Source organism: Marmota flaviventris, chromosome 6 (assembly GCF_047511675.1).
Source record: "Marmota flaviventris isolate mMarFla1 chromosome 6, mMarFla1.hap1, whole genome shotgun sequence".
NCBI lineage: Eukaryota > Metazoa > Chordata > Mammalia > Rodentia > Sciuridae > Marmota > Marmota flaviventris.
Genome location: NC_092503.1, coordinates 129,126,025 through 129,147,670, shown reverse-complemented (window position 1 = coordinate 129,147,670; position 21,646 = coordinate 129,126,025). Strand labels below are relative to the sequence as shown.

At 37.9% G+C, this 21,646-nt stretch overlaps 1 protein-coding gene and 1 pseudogene across 3 annotated transcripts; both read left to right on the top strand.

Moving 5' to 3' along the window:
- Positions 1 to 262: 262 nt before the first annotated feature.
- On the top strand, positions 263 to 19,501 carry Zkscan8 (zinc finger with KRAB and SCAN domains 8). 3 transcript variants are annotated; one of them, XR_011707783.1, is made up of 9 exons: positions 263 to 437; positions 1,634 to 1,676; positions 4,898 to 5,405; positions 5,974 to 6,097; positions 8,295 to 8,386; positions 8,843 to 8,966; positions 9,608 to 11,339; positions 17,444 to 17,675; positions 18,790 to 19,501. XR_011707783.1 is itself a non-coding variant. In XM_071613613.1 (7 exons), exons 3-7 carry the CDS (start codon positions 4,986 to 4,988, stop codon positions 10,564 to 10,566), a joined length of 1,719 nt encoding a protein of 572 aa, XP_071469714.1. In that variant the 5' UTR covers positions 263 to 437; positions 1,634 to 1,676; positions 4,901 to 4,985; the 3' UTR covers positions 10,567 to 15,931. The 3 variants fall into 3 exon arrangements, 2 of the variants coding, with proteins under 2 accessions (XP_071469714.1, XP_071469713.1); XM_071613613.1 differs by lacking the exons at positions 17,444 to 17,675; positions 18,790 to 19,501 and having other exon boundaries at positions 4,901 to 5,405; positions 9,608 to 15,931; XM_071613612.1 differs by lacking the exons at positions 17,444 to 17,675; positions 18,790 to 19,501 and having other exon boundaries at positions 9,608 to 15,931.
- LOC117794572 (zinc finger protein 383-like) lies at positions 18,880 to 20,951 on the top strand (annotated as a pseudogene).
- The last annotated feature ends 695 nt before the right edge of the window (positions 20,952 to 21,646 follow it).

Genomic DNA, 21,646 nt, shown 5'->3' with positions numbered 1-21,646 from the left:
GCCAGCACAGGCCGGCCTTTGCACGCCCTCGGACCTGCCTCTGGGGACCGTTACCCTTGGCAGTCAACGCCTGAGCTGACCAGGGCGCAAGGCACAGGTGACATCCAAATCCGTTAGTAGCCAGGACTTTCACGTACGCAGACGCAGGAGGAGCCCAAGTCACAGTGTAACGCCCTGGAGAAACAAGGTGCTTTGGTCCGCTCAGTCGTCTGACCATAGAGCTGTCAGACCTCCTGGATTCCTAGAGAGCTCCCGGAAGTGCCTTTGGGGCAAGATGCGCGCTGGCCGGTGTAGTACCTCCACAGGTTTGGAAGTTGGTGGCTGGAGAGGCCTGGTCCAACAGTGTTTTTCGTACTGTTTTCTCCACTCCTTTTCTTTGTGTTTGCCCACCCTTTGCAGCCCCCTGACCCCACCCCGCGCAGCCTCTGGAACTCGCGGTGAGTACCGTCGGGCTCCAGGCCGGAGGAAGGGGGTCTCTTTGTGGCCGGAGCAGGCCGCAGCTAACGACAGGCCTGAGGGGTCCGGAGAGGGCGCCTGTGCGGTGGTCGGCGACTGGGACTGAGTCTCACGCTGAGGGTCCTCTTTAGTTGTTATCTCAGGCGGAATACAAGTCCCCAAACTTTTTGCGAGGTAACCTGTTATGGGGGTTCGCCTTCTTCAGAGCTAGTCGTTTTGTGGTATAATCTTGCCATCGATCTTATTTATCTTAATATAGGGAATTGCCCCGCGTTGTCTTTTTTCCGACTATTTCCATGGTCTGAATTGTTTTTTAACTTAGTAATTTTACTTTTTGGTCTCAATAAAATCTCCGGGTTTTTTGTTTGTTTGTTTTGTTTTGTTTTTGTTTTTGTTTTGTTTTGTTTTTTAAAGATCTGTTTTGTTGTAGAAGCCCCAGTTATCCATTTTTGCTGTTAGGTTATTCTTTTCTTTGATGGTGTGTTGACTGAATAATTGAACAAAAGAAACATTTCGACAATTTCAGGATAGTATGGTATCTTATTCAGAATAGTTTATTTAATTTATTAAAGCTAACTTTAGTAGATGCCTGAGAACCCTTTGGGAGGGTCTCATTTCCAAAACTCGAGTCAATAATGAATAATTTTTGTCAGACTACTGTGAGTGGAACCACCATCTCTAAAAACATATTTTGTTGTTTGATTAGTTCTTTTGAGCACATTTATGGAAGCGTCTGTTTCACAAATGCACACGTTTTGAATTTTTTTGTGCATAAATGTTAAAAGTGGTAGGTGTTAAAACATTTAGCTAACACAATCTAAGATAACCAAAACAAAGTGTTTCCTTTACCTACTTTTCTTGATCTTGCATACCATGCTAGAGTTGGGTTCCCTGTAGAAAGATTCTAAAGGAGATGAGCTATATTACTTATTTGTTAAAAGGCTCCTTGGCAATATATTAGTTTCCTGAGGCTGTCCTAACAGTATCACAAAGTTGATGGCTTAATGATACAGAAGTTTATTCTTTGACAAATAGGGAAACTAGAAATCCAAAATCAAGGTGTCATCGGGACTGTACTTTTCAAGCTTCTGGTTTTTACTAGTAATTGTTGGAATTCCTTGGCTTGCACCTGTGTAACTCTTGTCTCTGTAATCAAATGGCTTTCTTTTATCTGTAGGTCTGTGAAAAGGAGGCCTCTTAAGACATGACTGTCTCCCTCTGTGAGTATCTGAGTCTCTTCCCTTAAAAATATACTAGTCATGTTGGATTAAAGACTCACGTTATTCCAATATAACTGCATCTTAATTTGATTATATCTGCAAAGACCCTAATTCCAAGGAAGGTCACATTTACACATCCCAGAGGTTAGGATGTCTCTTTTCTGGGAATACAATTCAACCCCCAAAAGGTAGCATGTGAAACATAAATGAGAGAAAGAATAACCAAAGAAGACCAGTTAACCACAGCAACCTTAGGCAAGAGATGATACCTATACCAAGGATAGAAACCAGAGATATATGTCCCACAAATACATAGGGCCATGAAATAAGACTCTTTTTGGACCTCAGATTTTTGTTTCTAACCCTTTTATAACAAACCTAGACATATTCTCTGTTAGGTATTATAAATAAAATAAGGTAATGTTCTTTGGTTCTATTAATAAGATAAATCTGTATCCATGAGGAATATACATTTTAAGTTAAGAAGTAAAAACTCCCTAGCAACTAATAATCTACAGTAATGGGAAAGCAGTATACATTTTTATAGAGAGATGTAGAGTAGTAAAGAAATAAATAACTTCCAATTCAAGTGGCAGTGTTTTCTCTTACCCTTATCCCATCAGCTCCAGAGAGGCTGAGACAGGAGAATTGTGAGTTCAAAGCCAGCCTTAGCAAAAGCAAGGCACTAAACAACTCAGTGAGACACTGCCTCTAATGTGGCACAGTGGTGGAGTGCCCCTAAATTTAATCCCTAGCCTCCCCTCTCCCGTCCCCCTGTTCCCCCGGTCTCCACCTCTCCACTGCCAAAAGAAGGAAGTTTGAAACAAAGGTGCCAATAGAGGTTTATACAAAGTCATGGTTTTCCCCACACCCAGATGAAGGTTAGTGCTAGATATCTGGCCCAGAAAGTTTCTTCCTGGGGTAAGATCACAAACTCCAGCAGGAGAAGTAGATCCTGGGCTTGTATGTTGGGCAATGAGTAATAACAGAAGGGCACTAGCTATGCTGGGCCCCCTGTCCATTAAAGGAGGCTGGATTTGGATTTGCAAGACAAACTTTTAACTTACCTCAGGAGGGAAATGTAGTTCCTGTCTGTCTCAAAGCCCTGAAGAGGGAAGTGTTTATGTTGTGAATCTCAGTGCTGAAACTTGATGTTTAATGACATGAAGTCATTAAGAAGCAGGTGCTCAAAGATGGAGGTGGGAAGAGGTCATTTGGGCACAAATGAAAATGAAGAGCAAGATTGAAGTTCATGAAATGGAAAACTCAGTGTTGTTAAAATGTCATTTCTAACATTGTTGTCAATATAAGATATCCCTAGCTGAGGTTGTGACTCAGAGGTGGAGCACGTGCCTAGCATATGTGAAGTCCAGGGTTTGATTCTCAGCACCACCTCCCCACCCACCCCTAAAAAAAGAAGAAAGGAAGAGAAAGAAAAGATATTCTTAAAATAAGCTGTACATCAACAAAGATCCAATTCTAGGATTTTTTAACAGAACTGAAAAAGACAAAAACAGTTTCAAAAACAACAAAGTTGCAAGACTCAGACTGCTTGATTTTAAGACTTGAAAATCCACAACAATCTAGACAGTTTTGTATCTGTTAAATTTACATCAAGGGAACAGAATATAGAATCTAGAATTGGGCCCACATATCTATAGTCAATTGACTTTTGACAAGAGATATAAAGAGAGTAGATAAAGGATAACCCTTTGTGCAAATGGTGTTAGAACAAATTTATAGAAGTGTGCAAGGGGAAAAAAATAAGAACCCCTATCCATACCTCAAACTCTGAGAAAAAATTAAAATGTAAAACATAAAACTTCTAGAAGAAAATCTTTGCGATTTGAGGTTAAGCAAAAGAGTTCTTAGATAGGACATCAAAAACAGTCCTTAAAAGAAAAAAAAAATATTGAGGAATTAGACTTCAAAAAGAGTACAGATTTGTGTTCTCCAAAGGCCACTATTTAAAGAATAAACGAAAGACATATTTGTAAATCGCATATCACATAAAGAACTTGTATCCAGAATAAATACAGAATTCTCAAAATTTGAAAAAAAAAAAACTCCAAGTAGGCAAAAGTTTCCAATAGATACTTCACCAAAGAGAATAAACATGGCAAAATAGCACATAAAATACATAACAAGATGCTCAACATCTACAGGTGGGTAAGGAAGGGCAAAATTTAAATGAGATACTACTACATATAGAATTTCTCATTTTAAAAACACAATTATCAGGTACTGGCAAGGATATGGTGAGCACCTGCATCTCTCATTTATTGTTAGTGCAATACAAAATGTTACAGCCACTTTGAAAAACAGTTTGACACTTGGTTATAAAGTTATACATGTGTTTTTATGACCCAACAATTTTAGTTTTGGACAATTTACCCAAGTGGAAAAGCATTATATTCACATAAAAACTAATGTGCAAATGTGCATAGTGGCTTTATTCATAATCATCAAAAGCTGGAAACCACTCAGATTATCTCTCCATTGGGGAGTGGATAAACATTGATTTGTATAATGAATAAACTACCAGTACATATAACATTGAGTAATTTCAAATGTATTATGCTAAGACTGAAAAGAATATTTACTGTATTTATTTATATTTTAGAATGTTATTGGTGTGTGGGATTCAGTTTTTGCATTATAGATGTTCCTGGAGCATGCAGGTTTCTAGGAGATTCACTGTTCCAAAAAGAATTCTGAAGCTAGACTTGAGGTCCAAAGTAGATTAGTCTTGAGATAGGAGGGAAGTTGGGTGGGCATGGGCATTGATGCTAAATGTTAGGTGGAAGAAAGGAAAGTTCTTCCTCTTGAGCTAGATTATTTGGAAATTAGTCTTATCAATGAGAGAAAGGTTGAAAAAGTATGTAGAAACAGTTTAGTGTAACTGGTGAAATAAAGAATGCTAACAGGGGTTAAAGGACCAGCTGAAGTTAAGCACAGAATTTCAGTTAGTCCAAGTCTCTATGGTTTCCTGCTTTGTTTAACCATCCTTCAAGACCCTACAGAGAAAGCAGAAGGAAGGGATATTTCCAGGGTGGGTTTGGCATGACAGAAGCTTAAGGAAATGTAAGGAGTTATTGCTGGAACATATACATAGTTGAGCCATTAAGTCTGTGTCTTGGGGGTGGAGCTTGTTAAGCTGTCTTAGTCATTATGACTCATAACTTGCTTTAACACTATTTTTTAATTTTCTCTTTCTGAAGAAGTATCCTTGAGGCCCTCAGAAGGTTCTTATCTTAAGAAGGAAAAGAAGGTAGTAAAAACAAGTTTCCCGAGTTTTTCTGGCCCTAAATGGCTACGGAATCAAGAAAGCTTTCTTCAGCCCCATCTCCACCTGACCAGACTCCTGAAGAGGACCTTGTAATCGTCAAGGTAGAGGAAGATCATGATTGGGACCCAGAATCTAGCCTGCATGAAAATAACCCTCCTGGCCAAGAACTATTCCGCCTACGCTTCAGACAATTGTGCTACCAGGAGACTCTAGGACCCCGAGAGGCTCTGATCCAGCTCCGGGCACTTTGCCATCAGTGGCTAAGGCCAGATTTGAATACCAAGGAGCAGATTCTGGAGCTGCTGGTGCTGGAGCAGTTCCTGACTATCCTGCCTGAGGAGCTGCAGACTCTAGTTAAGGAACATCAGTTAGAAAATGGAGAAGAAGTGGTGACCTTATTGGAGGATTTGGAAAGACAGATTGATATACTAGGACGGCCAGTAAGTTGAAGTTGTACATGCTGTGATTGTGGGAGTCCTGGAAACTGGGTAGTTTGTTTTTGTAAAGAGTATAATCCATACTTTATTATCATAACATCCCTACTACTGTACTGTCCCTGTTTGCCAGGTGGGAACCTGAAAAATTTAAGATAGGAAGCTTAAATTATCTTTTTAGGAACACCCAAATAATTAAAAGATGGATCTGAAGTCAGAACTCGGTGCCCCTAGTTCCTCATCAAAAATGATTTTTGCCACTTTATGGCACTACTTTAGGTAGTAGTTTGTCTTTTTTTTTTTTTTTTTTCCTTCCCCTTGCCTGGGAGCATAAAATATTGGTGTTCTGTGTAGTAGTGAGGGCAAAATCTTTTCCCTAAGGACTGAGAAGAAATGCCTTTCTTTCAGTCTAGTTCACATGATTGTATTCTTTGCTACCCCTAGGGGAAAAAAAGAAATCCTACTGTTTCTTCCCAAAGTGTGTATCCCTGAAGATAGGCTGTTGGTCCTCTTATGTTGTTCACTTTGTTTCTCAAAGGGATTTCTTATAATCCAACTGTCCCATTGTTTCTAGGTCCCAGCTCGTGCACATGGACATAGGGTACTCTGGGAGGAAGTGGTTCCTTCAGAATCTGCACCAGAACCTCCAAGTACTCAGCTCCAACCTGTGATAACCCAGCGTAAATCACAGGACAGAGGTGAGGAGTCAGATTTCATAGGAATGAAAAGACACATTTGGGACCTGTCTAGTTCCTAGAAAATCAGAAGCTAGAACTACTATTTACAGACCAGCTCAATATCTAAATTTAAATGTTTATCTAGATTTCAAATGCAGGCTGTTAGTCCTAGTGGTAAACTTATGTACAAATTAAAGGATTTAGAGATTTTTAAGTAGTCACACATTTCTATTACCCCAGTGTATTTACAACATAAACATTTTTGAGATTTTGCTCATATCATAATACATCACTTGTGAATATTGAAATATGCATTTCCTCAAACATGTGCATTTCTTAGATAACTACAATAAATTAAACACAGTAGGAATGTAAAAATGATGTAATATTAATCTTGTCCATAGTTCATATTTTGCCAATTGCCCCAATAATTTTTTTTTTGTCCAGTCTAGACCAAAACAAAAAAATACAATTTTCTTTAGTACCCTTTAATTTGACATAGTTTCTCATTCTTTCTTTCTCGTTCATGTTCTTGACTGTTATGAAGAATACAAATATGATGTTTTGTAGAACAGCTACAATTTGGATTCTTGTAATATTTTCTCATGTTTAGGTTCAGGTTGTACATATTTGGCCAGAACACTTCAAAAGTGATGTTGTATTCTTTTCAGGGGTACAACATAAATTTCTCCTATTGGTGATGTTGTCTTTGATGACTTGATTAAAGTTATTCTTGCAAGGTTAATCATTGTAAAGTTACTGATTTTCCCTTTCCATTAGTAAATAATTTGTGGAGAGGTATGCTTGAGTTTGTGTAATCCTAATCCTCATCAAACTTTTGCTTCTTAAAAAATACTAGTTTTGGTATTCATTGATGCTTCTTTACTGAGTGATTACTAAGCTGGTTAGAAAAATGATGATTCTTTTTTTTTAACTGTCTCTCCTTCTACGTTTATTTGTTGTTTATTTTAAGAGTGCATTTTCTTCTTTTGTTATCAGCATAGACTCATAAATTTTTATTTATCCCATAAATATTCTGTTATAGTCTTTCAATTGATGCTTGCATCATCTCAGATTTGGCCAGAGTAGGCCTCATGATTCTGTCTCCTATAGCCTTTTGACATTTCACTGTCATTTTTTGAGAATTTACTTACTTTCTTGAAGAATAATATGTTTCAATCTCATTTTCCCCTGCATTACATTTTTTCTTTATTTATTTTTTAGTTTTAGGTGGACACAACATCTTTATTTTTATGTGGTGCTGAGAATCGAACCCAGTGCCTCACACATGCTAGGCAAGCATGCTACCACTTGAGCCACATCCTCAGCCCACATTAAGGGTTTTTTAATTATTATTATTTATTTATTTATTTATTTATTTTTTTGGAACTGGGGGGTCGAACCCAGGGCTTTGTGAATACAAGGCAGACGCTTTGCCACTGAGCTACATCCCAGCCCACATTTTTTCATATATGTGGTTTATATTTCAAAAGAAGCATAGAAACTCGATTACTAGTATAATTCTTACCTGAAGAATAAAAGCCTATTACTCAAGACACAGCCTATGTTTAATTTGGTAATAAGTGGTCTCATATCCAGTGGAAGTAGAGACTGGCAACTATGGTACACATTTCAGAAAGGTAATTGAGTTAATAGAGATAGATTGTTTTTCATTTTTAGTTTGCTAGGAGGTTAGGACTTAAAGGAGTACTATTCACAAGCACAAAGATATTAGTTTGGGTGATAGAGAAAAAATTGAAAGGGAATTTCTGTTAGGAAACCAGTATGCTTTTTTTTCTTTTTTTTAATTACAGGGGAGGAAGTGGGGTTTGAAATAAGGGGCATTTTACCACTGAGCTACATCCCAGTCCTTTTTATTTTTTATTTGAGATAGGATCTTGCTGAGCTGAGGCTGGCCTCAAGCTTGTGATCCTCCTGCGTTAGCCTCCTAAATAGTTGGAATTATAGGTGTGTACCACCACCCTGAGATCCACTTTATATTTTTGAGCATGACTTTAGGCTGCATTTAAGGACATCAAAGTGCAGGTGTTTTGTGGGCAACTGTAGGTATGAGCCAAGAGTCTAAGATATCAGCATTCTACATGCAAAATCTTCAGCATGCATATATGCTGAAATACAAATAATTTGGAATGGTTAAATACCAGCTCCCAGACCCATAGGACAAGACTGGTCTCATTTATAACTCCTTTCTCCTCAGCCCTGTCTGCTTCCCAGAATCCTACCTCTTCCCAAAAAGGAAGTCCCAGAGACAAGGAGGTAACAGCTACACTTCTCACAGCAGGGTTCCAGGTACGTTGCATGTTTCTTCTCACTAAATCCCCATAGCTCTGGTTAGCATCTGCCCTAAATTTGGACTGTCTGTAGTAGTACCTATTCAAGAACTTACCTGGGCTAGGGTTGTGGTTGTGGCTCAGTGGTAGAGTGTTTGCCTAGCACATGTGAGGCACTGGGTTTGTTTTCAGCACCTCTCACACACACAAAAATAAATAAATAAATAAAAAATAAAGGCATTATGTCCATTTACAACTAAAAAAAAAAAAATTTTTTAAAAAAGAACTTACCCAAATTCTTTTGCACAGTGATAAATTTAACAATGAATATAGCATATTTCCCTTTTCCCAGCTGTTCACATCCCTTATCACGGTTCATTTCCATTACTTAATACATTGGTAGGTCTCTCTTACATTCTAGACTTGGGCTGTGAAACAGTTGTATGCCCCAAATGAAGATCTTGTTTTGTTTCAGACTTTGGAGAAGATTGAAGATATGGCTGTGTCCCTTATTCGAGAGGAGTGGCTTCTTGATCCATCACAGAAGGATCTGAGTAGAGATAATAGGCCCGAGAATTACAGAAATATGTTCTCCCTGGGTAAGGAGAGCTTATGAATATCATTTAAGTTTTTTTGTTTGTTATATACGTGATATCTATGAGCTTTCTGGGAAATATAGTTGAGTTGAAACTCAGGATTCATCAGAAAGGGATACAACATTAAGCCTCCTTGAGGTTTAAAACTTAAACCTTTCTTCTCTAATACACAAATTCCTCATAGTTTGTACCTGGGTCTTGGTCCAGTTGGAAATTGACATCTCACTAGTGCTCTCTTAGTTCATGTATTTTTTTCCCTCCCAATTCTCGTAGGATCCTGACATAGATTCTCACATAAACCTTCCTTTTCATGAATGAGGTATTTGCCCATTTCTGTGCCATTCATTAAACCTTTTAGTAGTTCCATGTTCCTTCCCACTTCTTACTTGATTCCTTCCCAACTCCTGTCCCCCATCAGTAACCCTCTTTTTTTGTTCATGGCACCCCTTCCCAATTGGCCTATGGTACTTCTGTGTGATCCTGCACATCTTGCCCCTGTTATAAGCCATTATGGAGACTAAAGTTTTGTGTTTACTTGTATTATTCCATATATATTTTCCTTTTCTCCTATCTTCAATTCCTTTCTTCCAGCTTAGAGAATAGGAAATAACATTGGCTTAATGTTTATTATACTTTTATTTCAGGTGTTGAGACCAGGAATGAGAACAAGGAATTAGCTTCAAAACAGGTAATATCTACTGGAGTACAACCACATGGAGAGACAGCTGCCAAATACAACGGGGATGTTATCAGGGGTCTTGAGCATGGAGAAACCCAAGACCTAGGCAAATTAGAGAGGCAGCAGGGAAATCCCACGCAAGAGAGACGACATAAGTGTGATGAATGTGGGAAGAGCTTTGCTCAGAGCTCAGGCCTTGTTCGCCACTGGAGAATCCACACTGGGGAGAAACCCTATCAGTGTAACGTGTGTGGTAAAGCCTTCAGTTATAGGTCCGCCCTTCTTTCCCATCAGGATATCCACAACAAAGTAAAACGTTATCACTGTAAGGAGTGTGGTAAAGCCTTCAGTCAAAACACAGGACTGATCCTGCACCAGAGAATCCACACTGGGGAGAAGCCATATCAGTGTAATCAGTGTGGGAAGGCTTTCAGTCAGAGTGCAGGCCTTATTCTACATCAAAGAATCCACAGTGGGGAGAGACCCTATGAATGTAATGAATGTGGGAAAGCTTTCAGTCATAGCTCACACCTCATTGGACATCAGAGAATCCACACTGGGGAGAAGCCCTATGAGTGTGATGAGTGTGGGAAAACCTTCAGGCGGAGCTCACATCTTATTGGCCATCAGAGAAGCCACACTGGGGAGAAGCCCTACAAATGCAGTGAGTGTGGGAGGGCCTTCAGTCAAAAGTCAGGCCTTATTGAACATCAGAGAATCCACACTGGAGAAAGACCCTATAAATGTAAAGAATGTGGGAAAGCTTTTAATGGGAACACTGGCCTCATTCAACATCTGAGAATCCACACAGGGGAGAAGCCCTACCAATGCAGTGAGTGTGGGAAAGCCTTTATTCAGAGGTCAAGTCTCATACGACATCAGAGAATCCATAGTGGAGAAAAATCTGAATCCTTAGGAGTTTAGGAAAAGCTTCGGTCACAGTTTGAACATTTTTCAACATTAGACAAACCACACACTGGTGGAGAGGTCTTTCATTTAGTAAAAAAGGCAGAAAGTTCATCATCATCATTTAGTAGCAGAATTTATAGTGATGTCAAAGATAGAATAGCTCTTCAGTAGTTTGGGCCCAGTGCCTTGACACCCAGGTTGATTAGCTTGATTGTCTTTGGTGATATCTAATGGAGTAGAGCTCCCAACAGCCTAATACTATCTTAGAAATTAAAATAGCATTAGAGCAATTTATTTGTCATGGCTTGAGGCACTAAACTTTGTCTTTTGGGTGAGTAACTATAGTTTTGAGAGAGGCTGCTACTCCTAATTCCTCTGCTTCCCATGGCCTGTGATCCCCTTCTCTCATTTATTCCCCTCAAGGTGCCCTTGTACTGCTAATCTGATCCAAGAAGCTGCTGCATCATCTAAAACAGCCTCTTTGTGAGATTTATATTTATATTTAGCTTTCTAAGATCCTAGTTCTAGGGAAATTTTACAGACACTTAATGTGTTTCTTTTTTTTATTCTAATGTTCCTTCTAGTTGATGAAAATCTATATTCCCATGCAAACTCAAAATGCTATATTTTTAACAGCACTCCAGCATTTTTCTTCATTTATCACCTTTACTGACTCCACTAAATCACTGAGCATCTGTACGTATCCTTCACCACCCCCAGTCCCAGTACCTGTGTCAGCAAAGGAAGTGGACGCATTAGATGGTTGTGAGAGTGATGCAGAGAAAGAGGTGAGTGGAGGCTCAGCCTGGCTTTTCTTGAGCTTGGATAGTTACACCTTGGTGACTTCTGATTCTCCTTCCACCTCCCCACTCTACCCTGATACAAAAAGTATTTGCACTCTCTTAGTTATGACATCACATAGGATAAAGAGGAGACAGTTGATGCTTGAAGAAAGAATCCTTAAAAAGAATAGGCATCATCCCTTCTGGCCCATTACAGTGCCACTCTCTTAGGTTCCTATTAATCTTCACCAACTCCCTGAATAGATTGTCTGTCATTCTTATCATTACTCTGGACCTACCTCCTTATACAACCTCGGCACCTCATTTATCATTTCTCATCTGTTAATTCCCATTTGTTTGTATAACTTATATATCCACAATGGTAATTTGTTAAATACCTTACCTCACAATTCCTCGTTCTGCTGAGTTCTGATGTTGTCCATCAGTAATCGTGTCTGTAATCTACCAATAAAGACACTATTAAATTTATCATCACCAGGCATTGTATTTCATCTTTCAGGCTTTTGGTAAACCAAGGGATACTGTGTAAAGTAAAGAGACTGGTACAAAGTAACGTGCCAAATTTGATGCATTCTACATAGGATGTCCTTTAAACTAGGTAGTTTACTTATTCTAAGTACTATATTCCAAGAGTTCTCTTCCTCTAAATATTTGGAACATTCTTAGAATTCCCATTTAATAAACTATACAAGAAAACCCTCTATTAGTCTTAGTCTTTTATTTCTTTTATTCACCAGGCTTTGAATTGAATAACTTGCTTTTCAAAATTAACCTTCAAACTTGAAATTATTAATTACATTAAGTCTATTCAGAAGACAGTTATATGGGTTCTGATGAAAACTCCAAGAGAAATAATGCAGTTTCACACTGTAACAATCCTGAAAAAGGATAATAATCATGTTGGTTTATGATTGATATGTTAAAAAGCCAATCATAAAACCTTACCTCAAAGATGTACACCTTTGGAACAATCAGAAATTTCTTCTCTATAACATTCCTCTGTACCTCCCTATAGCCCACCTTGAGTATCTACAACATGAAGATTATTATCTGCATTTATTTCATTAAACCATCAGTACCTTCGTATCACCAGTCATCCTAGTTTGTTTGGTTAACTTCTTCAGAACAGTTCATTTTGTTATCCTTTCTTTTCTTCTCTTTTGGTACTAGAGATTGAACCCAAGGGCACTAAGCCTCATCCCCAGCCTTTTTTAATATTTTATTTAGAGACAGGGTTTCGCTGAGTTACTTAGGGCCTTGCTAAGTTGCTGAGACTGGCTTTGAACTCCTGATCTCCTGCCTCAGCCTTGTGAGCTACTGGGATTACAGGTGCACCACCATGCCCAGTTCTTCTTATTCTATTTTCTTATTCTCTTTTTCTTTCCTTTTTTTTTTTTAACTTATAGATGACCATTCCTAATTCCTGTACTTTAAATTTCAACAAACCAGAAACAAGTCTGATTGTGTCTAGATCCTTGCTTTCTGTTTCAGTTGTGCCTTACCCTTTGTAAGATACTAATTCTGCATGGCATCAGTGCTACCTTGTGTGCATAGGATGGGTATGTTAGAAGGAAAATACACATTTGTGCACACATACGTATGTACCCATACACTCTTCTTACATATTTTAGGAAAACACTTGCCTTCAATTCTAAAACAAAGCTCTTTTAACCGAGCAACATAATAAAATGTTTATTACTAGCCAATGTTTCTTTAGATATCAGTACCCAGAGTAGTGTGTAGCCAGATTACTTAAACCTCAGAATTACTGAGCATCTGGCAGAAATTCAGAGAAAAAAAAAATAGTACAACTAGGAATGTTAGTGTTAAACTGGGGTGAATTTGAGAAAAGATTGTCACTTGAAAGAATTATCAAAGCTGATTCATCCGGGTGTGCTGGTGCATGCCTGTAATCCCACTGAGGCAGGAGAATCACAGATTCAAAGCCAGCCTCAGCAACTTAGACCCTGTTTTCAAAAAAATGAAAAGCACTAGGGGTATGGCTCAGTGGAAAAGCACCCTGGGTTCACTTCTCAGTATGGCCTCCCAAAAAATGCTGATTCGGCATATTATATAGAAATGGCCAAGTGATTTAAGATTAGATTCTTTGAAGATATAAGTAAAAGTCATTCTTTGTCTCAAGTTCTCTTACCACTCAAATATTTTAAAAAAAATTTTTTTTTTAGTTGTAGATGAACACAATACCTTTATTTTTATGTGGTGCTGAGGATTAAACCCAGTGCCTTCCACATGTGAGGTGAGCACTCAAACCACTGAGCTACAACATCATTTTGAACTTTTAACTCTGAATTACGTATATTATGCTCCTTTATCTGCAGATTCTGTTTTTATGCTCTTAATCTGAAATGAACTATTCATCAGTGGTTTCTTTCATCCTCAGTTTCTAGTTTTAGGAACTGGCATGATAAGGTGGTTCTTCCATAACTCTTTTGCCATCCAACGTAGTCCAAGGAGAGGTATCTTAGGTTTCAAAGACTTTCCCCATGAGGCAAGGTAGCAGTGCTAGAATAGTTGATTCACTTACGAAGCTGCTTAGCTTTACTCTTGGTTCTAAGTCTCCATATAATAGCTGGCATTTATTGAGTACTTACTTTGTGCCCAACCCTATGTTAAGCATTTCTCCTGCTTATGATAGTTATTGTTATATGCTCCATTTTATAGATAATTAATGGAGGAAGAGAAAGCTGAACATTAAAAGACATGTATCCCTGGTAATAAAAGGTACTGAGTAAATGCCAGCATAGGTACTGGTATAGTACAAATTCATTATAATAACTGGAAAATTGGTTGAAAAATACCATTTTGGTTTATACTTTCTTTAAATGTTGGTTCTCTTGATGCTTTTTAGTTCTTGAAAGCTAAATTATATAAACAAAATCTTTAAAAGAGTAACTGGGAAAATAAAGCAATAATAACTTAGATTCAAACACATTTCTTCAAATTGCCTAAGGGAAAGTAGAATTATGGAGGGAAATGAAACCTTCAGTGTCCCAGGCTGGGGAGATAGATTGCTAGGATGACAATAGTAAGTTTATCAAAAGCATGAAATGTAAAGAACCTTCAACTTCTTTGCCCATTTCCAACAACCATTTTGTTTCTTTTCTCAACCCTGGTTTTCCAGATATCATTCATTTTTTAACCCATTTTCTCCTTGATTTATTAGTAAAATTTCTCCTTATTAGCTTTAATACTCACCATATTGAAATGTCCTTAGACTCTCCAGTGGATAAATAGAAAGGCTTTTTTTAACTTTTTTTCCTTCTTATAGTTCTTGTCCTTTTTAGTCTCCTTTATCTTTAATATTATTGAATCTCTCCTGCACCTCAGGGATACTCTTCTCCTTTGGTTTGTGGGATCCTTTTAGATTGTTTTTATTCAATATCTGGCTTTTCTTTGTTAGTCTCTTCATTTTTCCTCCGTTCTACTGAAAATAATGTCTTACTGCTTTTTCTATATCCCTATTTTTCTCTCTTGTTTTCTTTGTATATTTGAGTGGCTTCCTGTTTTCCACCCTGTGTGCCATCTCACAATTTTTGGAATTTTTCCAGTTACCTGTACAACTTGATATTTGAAAACAAAACTCATCACTCTTCTGAACCAGTCTCCATTTTCTTTTCAAATGGGCATCATTGCTTAACTGCTTTGCCCTGAAGAGACTCATTACCTTTCCTATTTTTTATCCCAACGTTGGAATTACCTTTTCATCATTTTTTGCTCTCCAATCTCCTTATCCAAAGTCTTGCTGTTGACTCAATTTTTAGTTGATGTTCTCTTTGAATCATGATCTTTTACATTTCTGCCATCCCTTTATGGCTTTCCATGAAGATCCACATAATGTAAGGCCCAAGTACTGTAATTCTTTCTTTTCAATTTCCTGGTCCTCAGAATTCCCATCTTGTATAAATCTTCTAAAATGATCTTCCAAACTCCATTTTCATAATGATTTATTGTTTATTCAGTACCCAGCAGGTAATTCTTGTCAGAACAGTGATGTTCCATTACACCATAATGGTATAGAATGGTTCTAGAACACCATAATGGTGTTCTCCATTACCTTGCCCTCCATATTTAAATGCCTTCAGTCTTCATTATTCCCTAGCATGTTCATCTTGATTCACCACATTTAAACTTCCTGTAGCCTTCTACTGTTGTCTTAAAACCCTTGCCTTTGTGCCTTTCTCATGCTGTTCTTTTTGCTTACATTAATCTTTGGCCCCTGCTCATGTTCATCAGTCCCTTCAAAGGCTTCCTTTGTATCTTCTGAATGAGCTCTTCCTAATTTGACTTCACTTCACACTGAGACCTCCCTTATTCTGTGCTGCCTCAACATTTATGTTCTGAGTTTGTACTGTGATCCATGCACTTACTAATATATTGCTCTGTAATTATTTTCTAGCATACTGTATTGTAATTTCACACTTGTATTTATTTTCAAAATTACATTGTAAGCTCCTTGAGGGCAGGAATCAGTGACTTTCATGTTTGTATTGCTGCACCCCCTAGTGCCTAGTACAGTGCTGAGCACGTAGGCGTTTAATAAATGCTTGTTGAATTATTGTGTGGATTATTTTTGGTACTATAGGAATTTTTAAGTAGTTTTCAAGGATGTATCTTACTGGCTTTTGTGCTCAAGAAGAAAAGAAGATCTGCTTGACTTAAGAGTAAAGCCAAAAAATCCAACTCTAGGCGAGTATGGTGAAAAGTTGAAGTTTGAAGCTCTCCATTTGCTTGGCAAGACTTATTTATGGGTAAAGAAAGAAAATAGGAAACACTAAAGACTATTGTGTTAAAGTTATAATTGTAAAATTGTTTGAGAATAGGCTTTTGTATCTCAGGTTAGAGCTTCAGCAGTTATTGGGAGATATTTAATGTTTTTTGGTTGTATCATTGGTAGATACCTGGGATGCTACTGGTATCTAGTGAATAGAAGCCAGGGATGCTGTCAAACATACATTCCCAGGACAGCCTCCGCAGCAAAAAAAAAAAAAAAAATCAACCCCAAAATGTTTAATACCAAGGTTCAGAGGCCTCACTTTATTTATATTTAGGGAAATGGGAGAAAGAAGAGATATGAAATACTAGCATTACAACTAATGAAAAGTTAGCTATACCAAGCTTTAAAAGAATCTTATGTTTACTTTATAGTAAGATTATTGAAGAAAACAGAGACTTAATGTTTGTAATTCACAGCAACATGTGTCAGGTATTGATAACAAAAATTTAATGCATTTTTTCTTTGAAAGTAATTGTATTTATGGGGTGTCATTTCAATACATGTATACAGTGTGTAATAATCATATCAGGGTAATTGGTATATTGTCACTTCAGGCATTTATAATTTTTTGTGTTGAAGACAATCAAAATACTATTAGCTATTTTGAAATAGTCAATTTATTGATGTCAATAATATTTTCTACTGCTATAGAACTAGAAGTTGTTTCAGGACTGGAGATGGAACTCAGGGGTAGAGCACTTGCCTAGCATATGTACAAGGCCCTGGTTGCAATACCCAGTACCATAAAATAAAGAGAAGAGAAAAAAGCACTCCTATCCAATTGCACCCCTGTGTCCCTTGTGATATTTTAAAGTTACTTCAACATCAAATCTGCCAACATCCCTATTATAAGAATTGCAGGAGTAAATCTAAGTTAAGCCTTCACATATGGGCTTATTACCATAGTATCAAATGTCGGGGCTATCTTCAGTAAGGAGAAAGAGAATGCTGTAAATTATCAAAGATTTATCTTTGGTCACAGTATACAATCCTCAACAATCCCTCCGGTAGCCACTAAACAGGAAAATTACTGACTCTCCAAGAAAATCACAAACCAGAATGTCATTTGCTACATAAAACCCATTCTCATAAAGTTTTTAATACATTGTTAATCCTACTTAGAAGGCACAAGTGTCGAAGGAAATGTGATTCCCTAAATTAAATAGTAAGCAAGACTTTAAAAACTAGTCTTTTTGCAGGTGGAACTCGAATCCAGATTTCCTGAAGCTTTTCCCCATTTCACTTTTGGCTGGTTATATCCCAAGGTTGTCCCTATATTATGTTCTTATTTCAGGTTTTGTCATAGGATGGATTAAAACTTGGTGACTGCACCTGAATATTTCATTTTAGGAAGTTTCTATGCCCAAACCAGCATACTGAGTGTGGTGTCAAGTTAAATTCCTTCATAAATAAATGAGTAGCCTGAGAGATTTCTGCAGTAATGGAGTTATGTTTTGAAAGTTCTACACTCACGCTTAGTCCATCATATGGAAAAAGAACACAGGATATACAGTGTCGACTACCAGGTAACTAATAATGAAGACAAGATGTTGTGTTGTCCCAGTTGTCCATTTAAGGGGATCCTACAGAGCTGCACCAGAGACATTTCCCAGCTGCAGTGCCTTTAAATTCCAAAACTCAAGGGTGGTCCTACTCAGGGTAAAACTCAAGAAAGTAAAAACTACTTTCCTGAGAGGCCTTGCCAGTGACCTAGGTCAGAGGCACTCCTGGGCAGGACCCAGTCTTAGAGCCATTGCAAGGAAAAGGACACAACATCCTTGGGCGAATGTAGGCCATACCCAGAGATTTCCAGGCTCCTTCACCTCCCTGGAGGTGCCAGAGAGTCTTCCACCTAGCAGAGAAGCCTGGGAACTCATTGCTGCTCTTCTTCAGATACGGTGTGGGAAGGCAACAAGGGGAGGGGTTTGGGTGGGCATTCTTCTTCTGTACCTCTCAGGTCGTATTCAAGATTGCCCAGGCTAGAACTTGTAGAGTGTGCTGATAGCTGAGCCAGGCTCTTATCTTAGATCCAGTTCCCAGTCTTTGTGTCAGAGTCCAAGGCTCTTAGTGACCCTACTGTCTTTTCTAATGGGGCTAAATTCCGGGTAGAATTGGTGAATGGAGATGTTATTTTCTCCTTGTCTAGGTCCTCCACTCTTCCCTGCATTGATTTTGTGTGTTGTTCTTCTTTGTAAAATGTCCTTCTGAATTTGGTTTTATCATTGTTATGTTGAAGTTACAGGGAAAGGAAGATCAGAGATAAAATGCCATTTTTATCATATCAAGAGTGCATTCTGACAACTTACCTCTGTTGAGACAGTTTGTAACATGGAAAGAGGCAGAGGGGGAATCATTATTGTAAGTTGGGTTTGGAGCAAAGTTTTTATCAAGTTTGGAGACAAAATTATGTTTGTTCCCAGGGCATAAGAGAGTGGCTGCAGTCCACTAAGCTCTGTGCATGTTGGTCTGAACTACAAAGGTAGAAAGAGCTGGTGGGAACCAGTAAAGGGTTTACTTTGTCACAATTGCAGAGGGGATATATCATCCCTGTTGCTAAGATAATGTTGCTAAGATACTGTTTTTCCTGCAGGATCAAAGGAGTTTTGTTTTGTTTTGTTTTGTTTTTAACACCTTCTTCAGAGTAAATAGAATCCTTTCTTCACTGCTCCATTGTCAGCTCAGGAACCACTGAGAAGGAAGCCTCCAGAATCCTACAGCAGATAGCAACAGTAGCTGCTGCAGTGATGGCATTATAACCTGCAATGCCTTTTTCATCCCCATATCTCTTCCAGCTCAAGAAGTGTGGATTCTTGTGGGTGGTAAAGCATACCTATCAAATGTTGTTATTGTCATTTTTTTCAGGCTTCTTATCAATTGAATTTTTTTTTTTTTTGCCATTTTTATTCCCATACCCCTTCATCAACCCTATCTGCAAGTCCCCAAAGTTTCTCTTTTTCGATTTAATTAAATACACAAAATCTAATGTATGATCATATGCTATTTTTATTTATTCATTTATTCACTTATTTTGGTACTGGAGATCATACATGAGCTCTACAATTGAGTACATTCCCTTATTCCTATATTTACGTATATTCCATATTGTTTTAAATACTTTCTTAGATGATAGACTTAAATAGCCATTTGAGTCAAGTATTCATTCCAGAAACTCTGTAATGTTACTTTCTATAAGCTGACGGAAGACATTTGATCTGGCTACCATATAATTGGTGTGTCCTCAGATTACTAACAACATGTTTGAGAGCCCCAATTAAGTCTATTTCATTTTTATTGCTTTAGCAGCAGGAAATAAAGTACATTTGAAAATTCTCTGTATTGTTTCAGAATCAAGACCAGAGTCGCAAACAAGGTATCAACTTTAAAGGGAAGGATTTTGTAAGGATGAATCCACACCAAAAGATCTCTAGCATATATTATGAGGATTCCTTACAGATTCCCGAGTATGGAGAAGTCTGTCAGTATAAAGACCAACTAGAAAAGCATGAAGGCAGGACCATAGGAGAATGATGTTGTAAATGCAGTGAGTGTGGAAAAATGTTTGTTCAGAACTCAGGCCTCGTTTGGCATCAGAGAATCCACACTGGAAAGAAAATTTATGAGTGTGATCACAGTGGAAAAGCCTTCAGTGTGTGCTCAACCCTTATTGTGCATGAAAGAATCCACATTGGAGAGAAGCCCTATACTTGTAATGAATGTAAGAAAGCCTAAACTGTGAGGGCACATCTGATTATACATCAGAGAATCCACAATGGAAAAAAGCCCTATGACTGCAGAGAATGTGGCAAAGCATTTAGTGTTAGTTCAGACCTTATTAAATATCAGAGAATCCATAGTAGTGAGAAACCATATGAATGTGATGAGTGTGGGAAATTTTTCAGTCTGAGCTCAGCCTTCATCAACATCAGAGAATCCACACAGAAGAGAAGCCATATGAGTGTAAGAAGTGTGAGAAAGCTTTCTATGTGAACTCAACTCTTATTAATCACCAGAGAATTCACTCTGGAGAAAAGCTTTATGAATGTGGAGAGTGTGGAAAAGCCTTCAGTCAGATCTCAACCCTTATTCATCACCAGAGAATCTATACTGGAGAAAAACCATATGAGTGTGATGAATGTGGGAAAACTTTCTGTGGGAACTTCAGTCTTAACTAAGCACCAGAAAATACACACCAAAGTTAAGTGTCATCAGTGATGTATGTGGTGAAGATATTCCAGAGGCCTTTTGTTGCATCATAAGTTACCATCAAAAGAAGAATATGATAAAAAGTTAATGCATTAATTTTCATTTTACCTTTTGGAATATTGAAGAAATGAAAAGTCACCGAAAGTGACTCCAGCAGCATAATATCTAAGACTGAAAAATCACATCTACTCTGACATTTACAACCGTAAGGTAAAGCCATTTAAAAATTTTATTGTAAGCCACGTGCAGTTGCTCATGCCTGTAATCCCAGTAGCTCTGAGGCAGGAGGATTGTGAGTTCAAAGCCTGCCTTAGCAACTGAGTGAGACCCTGCTAAATAAAATATAAAAAGGGTTGGGGATGTGGTTCAGTGGTTAAGCACCCCTAAGTTCAGTCCCCAGTACCAAAAAATAAATAAAAATCATATTCCATAGAGAAAGGGGGGAGGATCAGAGAGGAAGAGGGGTTGGGAAAGGTGAAGTGCTGGGGATTGCAATAGAGCAAATTATGTTATTTGCATTATAAACATGTCAAAATGAACTCACTATTATGTAAAACTGTAACATGAATAAAAAGAGGAAATCATATTCCATAAATTAGTAAGAATGAACTTTAGTAATTCAAATAATATATTTGTTTCTCTATGCACAAGTCTTTTGTTATTTTATTGCTGTGAGTCTTATAGATGAAACATTAGTTTTAAATTAGAAGCAGTGTTGGTTGATGAGAGAGGGAACATGTATACTTATTGAATCTGAAAATACCAACCTGCTTTCTTGGTAGTGAGATGATCCCCACATCTTACCCTGGTTAGCACATTTCCATAGGCACGAATGGAATATTATGAAAGCTAGCACTTTCTTCTGTTGAACTTCTTGCTAATGGCTCTCAGAAGGGTTAAAGACTTGACTAGTACTTTATCATTTTAGCCTGTTTTACATAATCACTCCCAACTCCTAGCAGCTCAGCCCTCTACAGATCAGATCAGCTCTTTTTTTTTTTTTTCACAAATGATATTTTATTATAGAAAAAGCATCCCAAATATAGGATTTCGTAAACACTGGTAGGTGAACAAGTGCAACTTGAGAAGTAAATACAAAGTAAAGAGGCAAAACCTACAAGCATTTTGCCATTAGGAGAAAGTGTGATTCTCCCCAGAGGTGATCCCTTCCAGAACACAAACGTGGCTCCATCTCCCATGAAAGCATCAGATTTGCTTCGAGCTCACTCTGCCCATTTTAAGTTTCAAAGTGATGGCAAGAAGTGGCATTGAATGTGTTACTTACAAATACTTG